The sequence below is a fragment of the Bos javanicus genome, chromosome 4, assembly GCF_032452875.1.
Source record: "Bos javanicus breed banteng chromosome 4, ARS-OSU_banteng_1.0, whole genome shotgun sequence".
Classification (NCBI taxonomy): Eukaryota; Metazoa; Chordata; class Mammalia; order Artiodactyla; family Bovidae; genus Bos; species Bos javanicus.
In genome coordinates, this window is record NC_083871.1 from 63,416,915 (window position 1) to 63,431,921 (window position 15,007).

Consider the following 15,007-nt stretch of genomic DNA (forward strand, 5'->3'; position numbering starts at 1 on the left):
TTTTTTCCACAAAGTATATTTTTCATAGTTTGGGATTTGTATTGGTTTGTCACTTAGCTGTGTTTTACATTCACTACTGCTAAGAGATTTTGTTCGTAAGTTTCTTTAGAAATTGGCATTTGCATCTTTCTTGAGATTCAAGATGGCAGCCTTGGTGAAATGTACCATATATCTAGTAATGAATTTATACATATCTTTATGTATAAAATATACTGTTCCAAAATTAGGCAAGAAAGTCACTTTCAATTAGTGATTTAATAATGGTACATCTATATTAAAACTATTTTCCCATGCAAAATTCTGGGGAGACCATACAATATTATAGAATGAATATTGGAGTAGGGAATAAAAAATGTTTAGGTTTTCATCCTCGTTCTTCCAGTTAATACTACCATTAGCCTCAACTTCCTTACCTAAGAAGTGGGAAGGTTGACCTTACATTAAGGTCCATTCATTTATACAATTCCATGATGCTAAAATGGTGAAAAGCTTGACTGGCAGAGAGATTTTGTTCTTTCTTACTCCTGATGGAATTTATACAGTTATTCCAAATTTCAAATTACATGTCTTTTATTATTGTAAGTAAGAAGATTTGGGTGATCTTCACTTACTGCTGGAACCATCTCAACCTTGAGTTTCCAGGAGGAAAAACGAATAACATGGAAAACCACGCTAGTTTGATTTTGCATTGAGCACAGAGCACACCAACTGCTCTGCACCTGAGCAGAAACGTGAGGGTATCACCAGGTAAAGAAAGCATGGGCGTCTGAATCTACATCTCTTCCTGGGTGGTGTAGAGGGAAACGCTGTCTAATTAGAAACTCTTCCTAAAATCCTTCTCCAATCTCTAATCCCCACTAGTCAAAAAGTCCTCCAGACCTCTTCCCTTCCTAACTGCAACTGGTTATCATATCAAACAAAATGACTGAGAAGTAAAGACAGAATTTCCAGTCCAAGCCCTGGGGCCAGACTTCCTTGATTTGGGCTCCACGACCTATGCTGGGCATCATTCATAACCTCAAAGCCTCAGTTTCCTTGGCTGTTAAATGGAGCTAATGACATTTACTTGGCCATAAAATGGTCAAAACGACTGTGAAGATCAAATAAGATAAAAAAAGACAGCCTAGGACCTGTTTCAATACATAGCAGATGCTAAATAAATATTGGCTGCTGTTGCTATTACCGTTACTGCCATTATTGTTAGACAATGATGATGGTGGTGGTGATGATTGTTAACAGTCACAACTTAAGAAGTACTAACACCCTGTTGAAATTGACAATAGGTCATGGATAAAAGAGGACCCCTAATAACCTCAGGGCCCTCCAACTTTACATCAATCTACAGCCAGAACATTTAAAGAAACAATATTCCTTAGAGCAGTATATAAAAGAGAACATAAACTGATTCCCTCACTCCCTTCTAATGCCGCTCCTGCCTGTGTGGGGTTTCCCAGCTACCACTGTGGTACAGTTGGGTTTTATTTGCCACCCCGTCTGCTGGTTGAGCCTCAGGAGCAGTGACAAACCCACCTCCAGACACTGGAGCAGAAACTTCAGTGGCTACTTAGCTTAACACCTCCTCGGCAGGGCTAAAGTCAACACCACAAATTCTTATTCTACAAGCATCTTGAGCTCCGGTTTCAAATTTCCTCGCTTTCCTGAGTTAAGGACAGACTCCTGGTGTCCAGGGACCTGGAGTTGCTTACAGTCTTGGAGGCCAGAAACCTTGCTCAAACTCAGCATTACGAATTTGCAGAACCTCTGTCAGTGGAGACTTCTCATAAAATGGACCCCAAGGTCACTATTGCATTAAGTTGTTGCAGTCCCCCTTTCTACAACTACTCTTTAATTGGAGGTCGCTGTAGCCATGCTCGAGGACTTAAGAAAGATGTACCAAGACCAGCCAGAGCAATTGCACCATGTCCATGGTAGGTTCAAGCAGCATGCAGGGGCCCTCTTGGACAGCAGACACCCCAGTGCTGCACACAGCTGGAAACCTAACTCTTGGGGGTTTTAAAGAGTCACCTGGCAACTGTGAGCCTCCTCGCACCCTAAGTTGCTGAAACCTAATATTTCCTATTACTTGTGGGACATGTAGTTGAGGTTATTTCAATTAAATGCACATCTGTGCTCAGTATACCCTACCCTCCTCTGTGTTATGTAATCGTGAACTTTCCTTTGGGGTTGGGATTCTGATGGTTAAGACTGATGTAGCTACAGGCACAGCTTAACAAATCTGAGATAGTCAGAGATGGGGCATCTATGTCTGGATTACCTTTGGTTGCCTCTGATCTAACAGATGGTTAGGAGATTAAATTTTTTCTCAAAGTCAGTCTTTCTTTCCCTCTCTCTCTCTCTCCACACACACACACACCCCTCCATCTCTTATCAGTGAAAATTTTGCCACTGAGTACTATTTCCATGTATGAAAACAGACATTCTGCCAGCAAAGAATTTATCTGATTCAGGTCTCTGTTGGGTGGCTAGGTCAAGATTCTGCCTACGGTTTGACAACACACAGTAAGATAACATTTTACACAAACCCAAGTGCTACACACACAGCAGACAGTGGCCTTCTTGGCACCCAATTCACAGTCCTATGACCCTCAGCTCAGGGAAAGCAGGACTTGCTTTAAGCTATAGCTCATACTTTGGCAAGAAACAGCATTTGCACCAAAGCTTTATAAAGTTTGTTTAGCTCACTTCAAATATTTTATTTTAAATAAATCCTCCAAATCAAGTTTAATTCTTTTCAGTTGGAAAAAGAACGTCCCATGTTAATAAAAGACAGTAATCCTTTACACACTTTCTTCAGGTCTGATTTTAAGAGGACTGTTTTTTTATAGAATCATCATCAGTCTTTCAGACTTTGAAGACTACTGTACTGTGAGGAGTATAACAATTTTGTACCTCAATATTGTACCTGGGTAACTATAAATTACTGTTAGCACTGACTTAAAGGAGAAGCCTATAAAAACATTTTATATGTTTGAGTTTTCTCTGCACTGTTCCTTTCAGAGGTCTGAGAGAGCCTCAAACACTATGAAGGCAGATTAAGCGAGTCAATAAGGCAGGAATTCTATAGGATTTTAGAAACAGATGATGTAATGGCACTATTGGAAATAATGCAATACTCATTTAACTACTGCAGATAACCAAAATAAGTTTTAGATTGGATGCTATGTAATCAGTCCATTTTATTTATGCATGTGTGTGTGTGTGTGTGTGAGTCGCTCAGTCGTGTCCGACTCCTTGAGACCCCATGGACTGCAGCCCGCCAGGCTCCTCCGCCCATGGGATTCTCCAGGCAAGAATACTGGAGTGGATTGCCATTCTACATACATAATATGGGCTTCCCTGGTGACTCAGATGGTAAAAAATCTGCCTGCAATGAAGGAGACCCAGGTTCAATCCTTGGGCTGGGAAGATCCTCTGGAGAAGGGAATGGTTAACTCCAATATTCTTACCTGGAGAATTCCATGGACAGAGGAGACTGGTGGGCTACAGTCCATGGGGTCACAGAGTCAGACATGACTCAAGTGACTAACACTTATTTTTATCTTGCCTCCTTCCAAAAGAGGATTGGAAATAGCTTACATGCATCCATACTAAATAATCCAAAACATCCAAAGGTAAAAGACATATAAGATGAAGTCAGGAGAAAGTGTATTACTCAAAAGCCACATGCTATTGGAGATGAGATACAAATTTATTTCTAGCTTCCTAGCAACTAAAACAAAGATGGTGACTTGAATCAATTGAGACATAATGATACCTTTATAATTTTTTTCTAGAGCTAGGCAATGAAAATACTGAAACACATTCAGTTAAATCCAAAGGCTTCTGCAATGTCAATTTTTACAACAGCAAAGGTCAGCCTCACTTTATGCTCCTACTCCATCTCATCACTGTGTTAAGGGACACATGTATACCTGTGGCCGATTCATGTTGATGTATGACCAAAAACATCATATTGCAATTACCCTCTAATTAAAATTAATTAATTAACTAAAGGAGTCAATTTATTGTTATTAGTACCATAGGTGTTTGTTTCTGGATTCACCTATGCCGCTACTTCTGTTTAGAGTACCAGTGGTTCTCCACCAGGAGTGATGTTGTCCCCCAGGGGACATTTGGAAATTTCTGAAGATACTGTTGGGTTGCTACTGACATTTAGTTGGTAGAGGCCAGAGACACAGCTAAACATCACACAATGCACTGGACAGCCCCTACCACAAAGAATTATCTGGCCAAACAATCAATAACACTGAGGTTGGAAACTCTGTAGTAACTAACGGGATATATACATGTGTATGTGTGATCTTATTTGAATGAGAGAGAAATCAGTCATTTTTCTGGTTCTAGAAAATACTAGCCTTAGTTTGTACTTCAAACTTCATTTGCCTGTTTTAGAAACTCATATACCAGAAGAGTTTTCATAATTCACATAGGAGGAAAAAAACGAGCTCTAAGGTTTATTCTGGATCTTGGATATAATGACAAAGGAATTTCAAAATAGGAGGTCTTTAGACTGCAGCTAAAGGACATCGGAATAAGTCTACCTGAATGTGCTATGAAAGTCTAGGCATTGCTTTAAAAAAAATTGGAAATCATCCCATCTCATAACTGCTAAGTTGCTTCAGTCGTGTCCGACTCTGTGCGACCCCAGAGACGGCAGCCCACCAGGCTCCCCCGTCCCTGGGATTCTCCAGGCAAGAACACTGGAGTGGCTTGCCATTTCCTTCTCCAATGCATGAAAGTGAAAAGTGAAAGCCAAGTCGCTCAGGTTGTCTACTTGAAAGTTATACAGTCGTGTCCAACTCCTAGCGACCCCATGGACTGCAGTCTACCAGGCTCCTCTGTCCATGGGATTTTCCAGGCAAGAGTACTGGAGTGGGGTGCCATTGCCTTCTCTGAACTCATAACTCAATGTGAACAAATAAACCTCTCCAAGTAGAATGTGTTTTACAGCATTGATGGAAGAACTGCTGGAGAGCAAGAAAGAGTAAACAGATGGAAAGAACACCAAAGGAAATTGAGACATCGCCATCTGATGATATCACCTCAATTTGGACCGAGAACCACATGCCTGGACTCGTCCCATATTGACCTGCTGGATGCAGGTGCACAGAGTCAGTCATCTCCTTGGCATCCCTCCAGCGGGGTGACTTCTCCCTTGCCAACTTGCCTCTCTCAGTGACAGAAGTCACAGGCTTATTCACATGTACAACATTTATACTTACAATACAATGTACAACACATGTCCAATCAATATTTAATATGACCAGTTAAAAATCTGGTTTGGTTTTTGTCATACTCATCCTTCTATTCTTCTTTTCTTTCCTTTTTGTTTTCTAATAAGTCACCAGTATGCTATTAGGTGGGCCAAAAAGTTCCTTTGTATTTTTTCTGTAAGATGTTATGGAAAAATTCAGAGGAAGTTTTTGGCGAACCCAATATATTTGGAAAGACTAGCCCATAGTGGATAAACTAATAATGAAATGTAGCTTTCCTCTCAACGATCTCAACAATCATCCTTGTAACATAAAGTCTGGTAATTCAAGATTTAGCCTATTTCTTTACAAGACTGGCCATATATTTTCTTATTAAGCTGATAAGCAGTATTCCTGCCTGACAGCATGAGATGGGAAGATGTAACCTGTCTGTACATTGGTGGTCGGTCTCTACTTTAACTAGGAGATACTTTCTAGGGAAATGTAAACATCTTCATTGACATGGATACAGAGGAAAACTTCATCAATTTAGGCTTGACTCTGCACATCCAAAAAAGAATTAAGCTGGAAGTGGCCTCCAAACCATCCATAAACAAAATTTCCTCAGAGAATCTCTGGGAAGATGATTAAATGTAATAGTTTATACACATGTTTTAAAATCAACTGGTGTGTTAATCGTAGCTAATTCTTCTTCCTGCATCCCAGGCTCTACTAATATACTTAGTTGGCCTCCTTTGACTTAATTTATGTACTTCCTTGTCTTTAAAGAGAAATTCTTTTATTAAGTTTATAACTTAATTTTCCTTAATTCAGCCAGCACTTTTACCCAGTGTACAATGCATAATTGTTTAATATCTCTGTCTCAAAAAATAGTGAGATATATATATATATGTATGTGTGAATAGCAATATATGTATATATGATAATATATATAATGAACCTATGTATCTAAAAAGAAGAGCCAGGATAACTCTTAGTGATATAAACTCTGGCTTCAGACAAGTGAAATAAACAAACCTGTTTCCATGTGAAAGCTGCTTTCAACTATCATCAAAGCCCACTTAAGCCTGAATGGCTCATAAAATACACTCCAATAGATTCCATGGCTGGGTTAATCCTGCTTATCATACTAATTTGACAGCGACATTATGAATACTCCTCCTTCAGTGAAACATTTCAGAAAGCTATCTAGAAACCATATGGATGTGAGGGGACTGAAACAGTGGTTTGCTAACAGATCTGGGCACACTTACATGTGGGGATAACTTGAAATCTGTTGCTATGCTGTCTAAGTGGTGGATAGTACAGTCCCAGATGGCTTTCAAAACGGCCATGTTAGAACCTTCAAGATCTGTTAAAAATAACAGGATGGCTACACCATTGCCAACCAAACCAAGCCAAGACCTCTTGTTTTCTCTTTACCAAGAGCATCACTGGATGTGCCCAAGTGAAACAGCGATGAAGCCGTGGTGAGGGTGAGGGAGAAAGACGGGCAACTGTTTGGCTTCATAAGGAAGGAAGGAGAATCTCTCCTAGGTTATATATAACGTTTGGTTTTATAGGATATCATTATCTTTTAGTCACTATGGCTGCAAATGCTATTAGCAGTTAAAAGGCACATCAAGCTATCTATAGTGATAGTATACTGAAGTTGTTCAGTCATGTCGGACTCTTTGCAACCCCATAGACTGTAGCCTGCCAGGCTCCTCTGTCCATGGGATTTTCCAGGCAATAGTACTGGAGTGGATTGCCATTTCCTTCTCCAGGGGATCTTCCCAACCCAGGGCTCAAACCCGGGTCTCCCACATTGTAGACGGACACTTTACCATCTGAGCCACCTGGCCCTTCCTAAAACCTCATGAGACCATTTGTCTTCTAAATTTCTCACAGCAACACATCCCAGCAGAAACATTCGCATTTGTCTTAGTTGTGCTTCTGTACAAGGATTACCACTGACTTTAATTGTCTGTAGCAAGGTAAGATGATCCCATCCTATTCCCACAGAAATAAAAGAGGCTGAAAACTTACACCACCATTTTTCTTGCTGTACTATAAAATGCAAAATAAATATTAATAGCATATTTTCAATAAACTTACTTTCAGTGCAAATAGGACAGCATCCTTTCCTGTTGAGAATTTTACCCTAATCAAGAAAAAGAGAAAAAAAAAAAAGAGTTCAGTGTTAAAAAACAGGGTCTGCTGAGGACAAAACTCTTTTTTAAATCTCATACCAGATAAATCAATGAAATTCGTCCAAGCTGTATTTGAACTCGATGCCCAGATGGTGATGATGGTGGTGAAAATGAAGTTTTAAGTATCAGGTTCTACAGCCAGGCAAAGTCATTCAAAACGCTTTCCTGTTTTTATCCTCAGAGAAATATAATCCCTAAAGGTTTCATTGGTGTGATTTTTCTCACATGGAGGGGAGATGGAGACAGTCTGGATTCCACCTTTTCACTGATACCCAAATCTAGCCCTCTAGAGACCAAGTGCACACATGTAGAAATGGGAATTGGCTGTCAATCTATCAGTCTATGCAAAGCTTTCATTCTGTCTCTGCGTATTGGAGGGAGCCAAAAATAAACAGTAACCCAAGCTTGGGCCTACGTATATGGACAATATCTGTGCCACAAATGAAATTCAACCTGATTCCTTCTTTCAGAGAGTGGTACGCTATCCCTGACTATTATGTAGTCAAAGCCAAATGGGGCTAAGGGTTTTGAAATGCTGAGTAATTTTCCATTACCTTTCTGGAAAAACAGTGTAATCTCCTCTACTGCATTTCTTCTAATTTTTTTCTAATGATTGACATTTAAAGGAAGAAGCATAATCTCAGAACTCTTATCAGAGAATGACATTGCTTTATCTCTGACTCAGTGGAATCACAGGGGAAAAGAAACGTGGAAGAAAATGAACATTCAGGAAGCACATGCTATGAAATAGACATCCGACTAGATATTTTCCTTAGGTTACCCTACATCAGGCTAACTGTAAGGGTTTAAAATAAGTTAATATTTAGAACATATTATAATTTTTGTTATTAAGATTCACAAAAACTTAGTGAGCTGAGCATTTTCCTTCATATAGATGAAGACATCGATGTCATGTAACACAAGGGTGAAGTGAAGTCGCTCAGTCGTGTCCGACTCTTTGTGATCCCATGGACTGTAGCCTACCAGGCTCCTCCATACTTGGGATTTTCCAGGGAAGAGTACTGGAGTGGGTTGCCATTTCCTCCTCCAGGGGATCTTCCCAACCCAGGGATCGAACCCAGGTCTCCTATATTGCAGGCAGATGCTTTACCGTCTGAGCCAACCCAAAATCAAACCTAATTTTGTGTGACCTTATAGGCCAACTTTTCACTCCAGATTTTTAAGATGAGAGAGGTCTCATCTTAATCTTTAAGAGAAGTTAACATTTATTGGGTATCTATACAGTAGGAAAAAAATGCCGTACTTTCTTCTTTCCTTATCACATTTATGCTTCACAACAACCCTCTATATACAAATGCCCCTTTCCCCTCTTTACAGGAAACTAGGGAAACAGACCACAGAGTGGTGGCCCAAGACTTGTGTCAAGCCTTGTTTCACTACCTGTCGATTGCATCAAGAATAGATTTAGGTACTTAAAAAACAAATCACACTAACAACAACAACAAAAAAAGAGGGCAGTTGATAATTAAAGAATTAGAACCATGTCTGACGCTTTAAAAAGGTACATTAAAGGCTATGACAGGTTTGAATGAGACTCAAAAACTCCATGCCATGCCACCTTCCATGGTTTGGGGCAACACGACAATTTCATGACCAAGAGCTCTGTTGTCTGTTTCTATTTGGCACAGAGGACTCCTTTGGCTTCTCGTGCCTGAAAGCAGTTGAGGACAAATCCAAAGCAGACTGGCTCCAGCTGATGGAATAATGGCATACAGAGCTGTTTAAACCAAGGCCCCAGCAAAGAGTGACTCTGTGATTCCCTGCATCTGTACCTCGACAGAAACAGCCAGTTGCTTTCTTCAGAAAGTGAGAGAGGGGCTGGAAACATCACTAAATTAGGCAGGGAATAAATCAAGAGAAAGCTATGATGTCTGGCTCCTGAGTTACGTGGAACTTGCTGAGGAATTCTGGATGCCCCAAGAAAGCAACAGTAAGAAGGGCCTAGTAACAGCACCCACCTCAGAGGTGGGGGGGGCGGGGTCTCAGCATCAGACGAGATTGGTCCTATGACTACAGAGGAAGTCTCAGGACATATTAACAGTGATGGAATGACTGTCACATCGAACCTGTCCCCAGTGGACCCCTCCATCCTTCTCACCAAATGCACTCCTTTGCCCTGGGGGACTGTCAAGAAGGGAATGCAACCACACAATCCTTCTTCAACAAGGCATGCAAACTTCTGGAAAAAGATGTATAGTAGCCAGGAAGGATAGAGCAGGAATATGTCTGTTTCTTAAAAAAAAATTATTATTATTATTATTTTTTTAATTTCCCAAAGCAATGCAGGGGAGGGGAAGTAAGTGTTTAACAGGATTTCTATGGTAAAACTAAATTATCTTCCAAAGTGCTTGTGCTGGCCCCTGAGGAGGCAAAGTGTGAACCAAAGGAATGATTGGAAAACTGCCTAGAAACAAAAAGGTGGGCCCTGAGGCAGGAGCCAGGCACTGCCTGACGGGCTCTGACAAGAAGACAGGGGTGGGGTGGGGGTGGGGTGGGGAAACGCCAGGCCTGCGCCTGGAGGGACGGATGCTCCTGGCCCAAATATGGTCCACAAACAAGAGACAGGAACCAAGATGCTGGTAACGGAAAGAGCGCTCACCTCCCCACAGCAAGAGGGCTATGAAGACCACCACACCTGCCGCGAGTGGCAGGACTCAAGTGAAGCCGGGAACTCCACCAGGGCCTGCAGAGGCTGGTTGCTCGAGCCACCAGGCTGGCTCAGCCTTTTGTTTTTGTCTTGTAGAATAAGGAAGCCCATTATTACTAACATGTGCCGCAGGAGTTCATTAGCAGCGAGGGTTCCCGGAGGACGGGCAAAAATGATGTGATACCATTTTTCCCAATGAATATTTATAAGTAGATCATGCTCAACTCTCCTTATTGTATCTCCTGGGTTTTTTTTTTTTTTTCTTTTCAGTTTTATGTCTGAGGCTTTTTAAAGCAAGACTAATTAGGGTTTCTTTTTTTCTTTTTTTTTTCCCCCTTTATTCAGTTGTGCAATAGCAACAGCTGTTGTTTTTTTGTGCTTCATTTGGCACTCACGTAAAAACAGCAACTTTTTGTTTATAATAATAACAGATGTGAATAAAATTAAAAGCTGTCTCTGACAGAGAAGGGAAGACATGTCCTGATTATATGGATGTATTTTTTCATTTACTGGAAGGTATTGAATAGGCTTGACATTTTCCCAAAATGCATAAAACCTTGAAAGGTTTCAAGTTGCTGAGGTGAATTCAATGAAGCTCATGCTTTGGAAGATAATGGATGCTTTATTCAGGGCACTGGAACTATGGGTTTCTGAAAAGAGATATTTCCATAAAGACGCCATTTCCATTCAGGACTACAACAGAGCCCGGGTTGGAGAGGGAAAACTTCAGAAAAGGGGTTGGAGGGTGCCACTGGGCAGGTGAAACTCCTTGGGGAATTTATTAATAAACAACCACATATTCCTTTGAATGGCTACAGGAAGAAAACTGATTTGAAAAGAAAGAGAGAGGTAAAATGAAAGGATCTTTTATGATATTCAAAAGAAAACCCAGCAAAAGACACGAGGGAGCTGATCAAACAGAAGTTGGAGACATTAAAACAAAAAACTGGGAGAGATCAGTAAAAAACAGAGCGAGGTAAGAGCTATTACCCTGCTAGGCTAGAATCTGGATGAGAATCATAAAGAACAAGGAGCAAGCTTTGCAAAGGACACGTGTCTATTTGGGAACTTGGAAGTTTTGGAGGATCTGAATTCTGTGTTCAGAAGATGGGAGGTGACCATGCCACACACAGGATGGTTCTCTAGATGCTTAGGTAAAGAGTAAGTCAACCTGCAGACGAACCTGAGGGCAGCTGCTGATGGGAACACACTGCTTCTTGCGACACTCTGTCTTGCCTTTCACACAAGCACAGATGGTACAGTTGACAGACGACCACATCTCTCCATCCTGCAAGAGAGACCACAGAATTCTTCCATAAACTGGAGGCTGATGGGAGCTAATCCACCAGGCTAGGATTTGTCTGTCAAGGAAAGCATTTCTTCCCTGAGTGATGGTTTCCATCAGTAGATTGAATTACTCTGAGGTGTTTATCTACATCTAACTGATCTGATAGAAATGGTAGATCTTAGTGTATGTGTGTGCGCGCGTGTGCATTTCCCCTCCAGGGTATATTAAAAAAAAAATGCTTGTACACCAAACAAGTCATATTTGCATCTTGCTCCTTTTGCACTGTTTACTTAGCTTCACCCTGGAAAGCAAACAAGACTTTTCCTACATGATGCAACAAGGGTCTAATTTTTCCATTTGATAGGACTGAAAAGTTTGAGTTCTCCCAGATGCCACTAGTTAATTGAGACGTCCGGGGGTGGTTAGTTTATTCCCAGATGTGACATGGTTCTGGCCCACATGGGGCACAAACATGCAAAGAACAGAGACTAATCCATATGACTCCCATTGCCAGCCAGACACCTGACCAGCAAACCACCTGAAAATGTGGAGCACAGACAGAAAACTCCAAGAGCCATTCATCCCATGTCCCTGCCTGTCTGACACTCTCCTTCTAAAAGGCTGGGTAGCACTTAGGACACATTTTCTAGCCCAGAAAAAGCTGTTTGAGGCATCTCTTTGGCTTATTGGATTTATAATCTGCAATTGCTGAGTGCCCAACCACAAAAATCCTGTACTTCTGGGAACATGCAGGAACGTGTATTCTTGCTTGTGAAAAAAAAGATTATGGGCAATAGATTTAGGCCTGAAAACAGAGCAAGGATTCCTTTCTGGGCTTCTGGATCTAAGCAAATTTTATTAAAAACAGAAAAACCAGCCCAGATCTTTGATGTCACCTATGCCTCTTACTCTTCCTTCTCATTTTTGGGAGGTATTTTAAGGACTACCTATGTCTCTAGTGCCTTTTATTTCTCTTACTGAATCTGTTTTAAAGGGCATCTGACTATTGCAAATTCTCTGAGTGCACATTTCTAGGACTCCATAAATTACTTCAGGCCCCATCCATGTATATGAAGGAACCTTTTTGGGAGGAGCCTGGGAAGCACTTTGCGTAATAGAGTCATCAGGGTGAGCCTACCGCATCTGGATGCTCCAGAGACAGAGGATGATGTGTAAAGAGGACGCATGAATAGCTCTGGAAGCCGGGTGGAACCACAACACACAGATACATACGCACATACACACACGTGACGCCCTTCCCTGAGGCATGATACATCAAATCTTTTTACATATGTCCTAAGAATCAAGACGCTCCCTCCAGCTCTGTAATAGGAAATCTAGCCAAGTGCAGAGGGCCTGAGGTGCCTCCATCTCTGACTTGATTCTGAGGGTCTCGATTCTCAAAGGTACCCTGAGATGACACCCTCAGGTACAGAGAAACTCCCTCCACCCGTGGGGAAAACAGACTAGATGGGCAGCACTTTGGACAAAGTCAACGATCTTAATCCTAAGGTTTAAATGGTCACTGGCCAGCTTCCACCCACGCCACTAGAAAACGATGTAAAACACACCTGAGATGGGCAGCAGACGACCCTACTAACTCAGCTGGGGCAGGACCCGCTCATCTTTGTTCAACTGCTCTGCTGGCCACAACCTCACCCAAACAGCTTCCAAATGGGAAAATCTCTCTCTGAAAAAGGAGCTTAGTGGGAAAGTTCTAGGAGAATCAGGATCTTGGCACGGAGGACCGTGCATCTCTGACTGCTGTCCCCAGGCATTTGGGTACCCATAGCTGCACCATCCAGGGGACTCCTCAGCTCAGCCCCAACCACTGGCCACCACATTTAGAAAAGGCAATGTTTTACAGGTTTAACGTATGTTATACACCAAAAGTAAAGCCAAGAAAAACACATTTTCAAACAGTTGCTTCTCTACCCCTAAGTGTCCTTGACTCTAAACATATATGCACATATAATATAAATAAATACTTTTATACACATACATACATGGATACACAAAATATGAAATATTGCAATCTGCACTTTGCTAGGAGCTTTCCACAACTCACTATCATACAGTAGTTCCCATGAGCTTGGTTCATGACATACCCGGAAAATCTTGTTGCCAAACTTGCACACTTTGATGTCTTCCTGGGGCACTCGTAGGAGGCAGTCATCACAACAGGCCTCCTCGCCTCTGTCGCAGCCACCAGGGTGGGAGCACTTCTTCTTACACACAACAGTGGAGTCCTGGGGGCCCGAAAGCAAACTGGAAGTTAAAGACAATTTCCACCTCCACCAGACATCCTGCCTGGCCTTCCTTTGTGTGTGTTAGTCACTCAGTCATGTCTGACTCTTTGCGACCCCACGGACTGTAGACCACCAGGCTTCTCTGTCCATGGAATTCTCCAGGCAAGAATATTGGAGTGGATTGCCATTCCCTTCTCCAGAGGAACTTTCCAACTCAGGAATCGAACCCTGGTCTCCTACATCACAGGCAGTTTCTTTACTGTTTGAGCTACAGGGAAGTCCTGGTCTTCCTTTAACAACCCACAATTAACTTCTTTAAAACATATGCTGAAGATGTGTATAAAAGTCATTCAGTCGTGTCCAACTCTTTGCAACCCCATGGACCCCTATACAGTCCGTGGAATTCTCCAGGCCAGAATACTGGCGTGGGTAGCCTTTCCCTTCTACAGGGAATCTTCCCAACCCAGGGATCAAAGATACCATATTCTGCTGCTGCTGCTGCTGCTAAGTCGCTTCAGTCGTGTCCGACTCTGTGCGACCCCATAGACAGCAGCCCACCAGGCTCCCCTGTCCCTGGGATTCTCCAGGCAAGAACACTGGAGTGGGTTGCCATTTCCTTCTCCAATGCATGAAAGTGAAAAGTAAAAGGGAAGTCACTCAGTCGTATCCGACTCTTAGCGACCCCATGGACTACAGCCTACCAGGCTCCTCCATCCAAGGGGTTTTCCAGGCAAAAGTACTGGAGTGGGGTGCCATTGCCTTCTCCGACCATATTCTAAGTCACTGCAATAAATCTTTCATTCACTTCAAAATTTTACTTGCTGACTAAGTATCCAGACTAGAAGAAGAGGAAGCTATGAACAGTGTGACATATGCCCCCCACTTTCCAAGGGCTTATCAGTTAATGCTCAGCAGACTGATGGGATATCCTGCTCCAGCCACTGGGTTAGAAGGCCCAGTGCACTATGGACCAACCAGTTTCCTTCCTTTTTCCTGCCCTTCTCATCTTTTACAACCTTCCTTAACAGTGTTCCCTCAGGGCTCTCCCATGGCTTTATGACACCTTCTAAGAGCTGACAGTAAACTCAGGATATCTTTGATCAAAGAGTAAAAATTTAGAGCTCATGCTCCATGTGAAGATGAAATTCCTTAGTGTGTTCTGTGTTCACAAAGGAACCAAATGAGTGATTCTAAAGCTAGGCCTGGGTTCTAGGGGTCTTCCATCAACTGTGTGACCTTAATCAGGGACACTTAAACTCTGAGGGTGACAAGTCTATATCTGTAACATTAAGGAGTATGGCTTGATTTCAAAAGAAGTGGCATTCCATGGACAAAACAGCCAAGTGAGTTGTATTTACTGACTCATTCAACAATGC

General features: G+C 42.0%; 1 protein-coding gene across 2 annotated transcripts in view; it reads right to left on the reverse strand.

The window, feature by feature from the left end:
- Positions 1-15,007, reverse strand: part of BMPER (BMP binding endothelial regulator) — a 252,643-nt gene that overhangs the window by 86,331 nt on the left and 151,305 nt on the right. For both annotated transcript variants that reach the window (XM_061414163.1, XM_061414164.1), the window contains exons 9-11: positions 13,491-13,631; positions 11,278-11,382; positions 7,332-7,377 (exon numbers count right to left, since the gene is read on the reverse strand). In XM_061414163.1, coding sequence (XP_061270147.1) covers positions 7,332-7,377; positions 11,278-11,382; positions 13,491-13,631 — 292 coding nt within the window. The remainder of the gene's footprint in view (positions 1-7,331; positions 7,378-11,277; positions 11,383-13,490; positions 13,632-15,007) is intronic.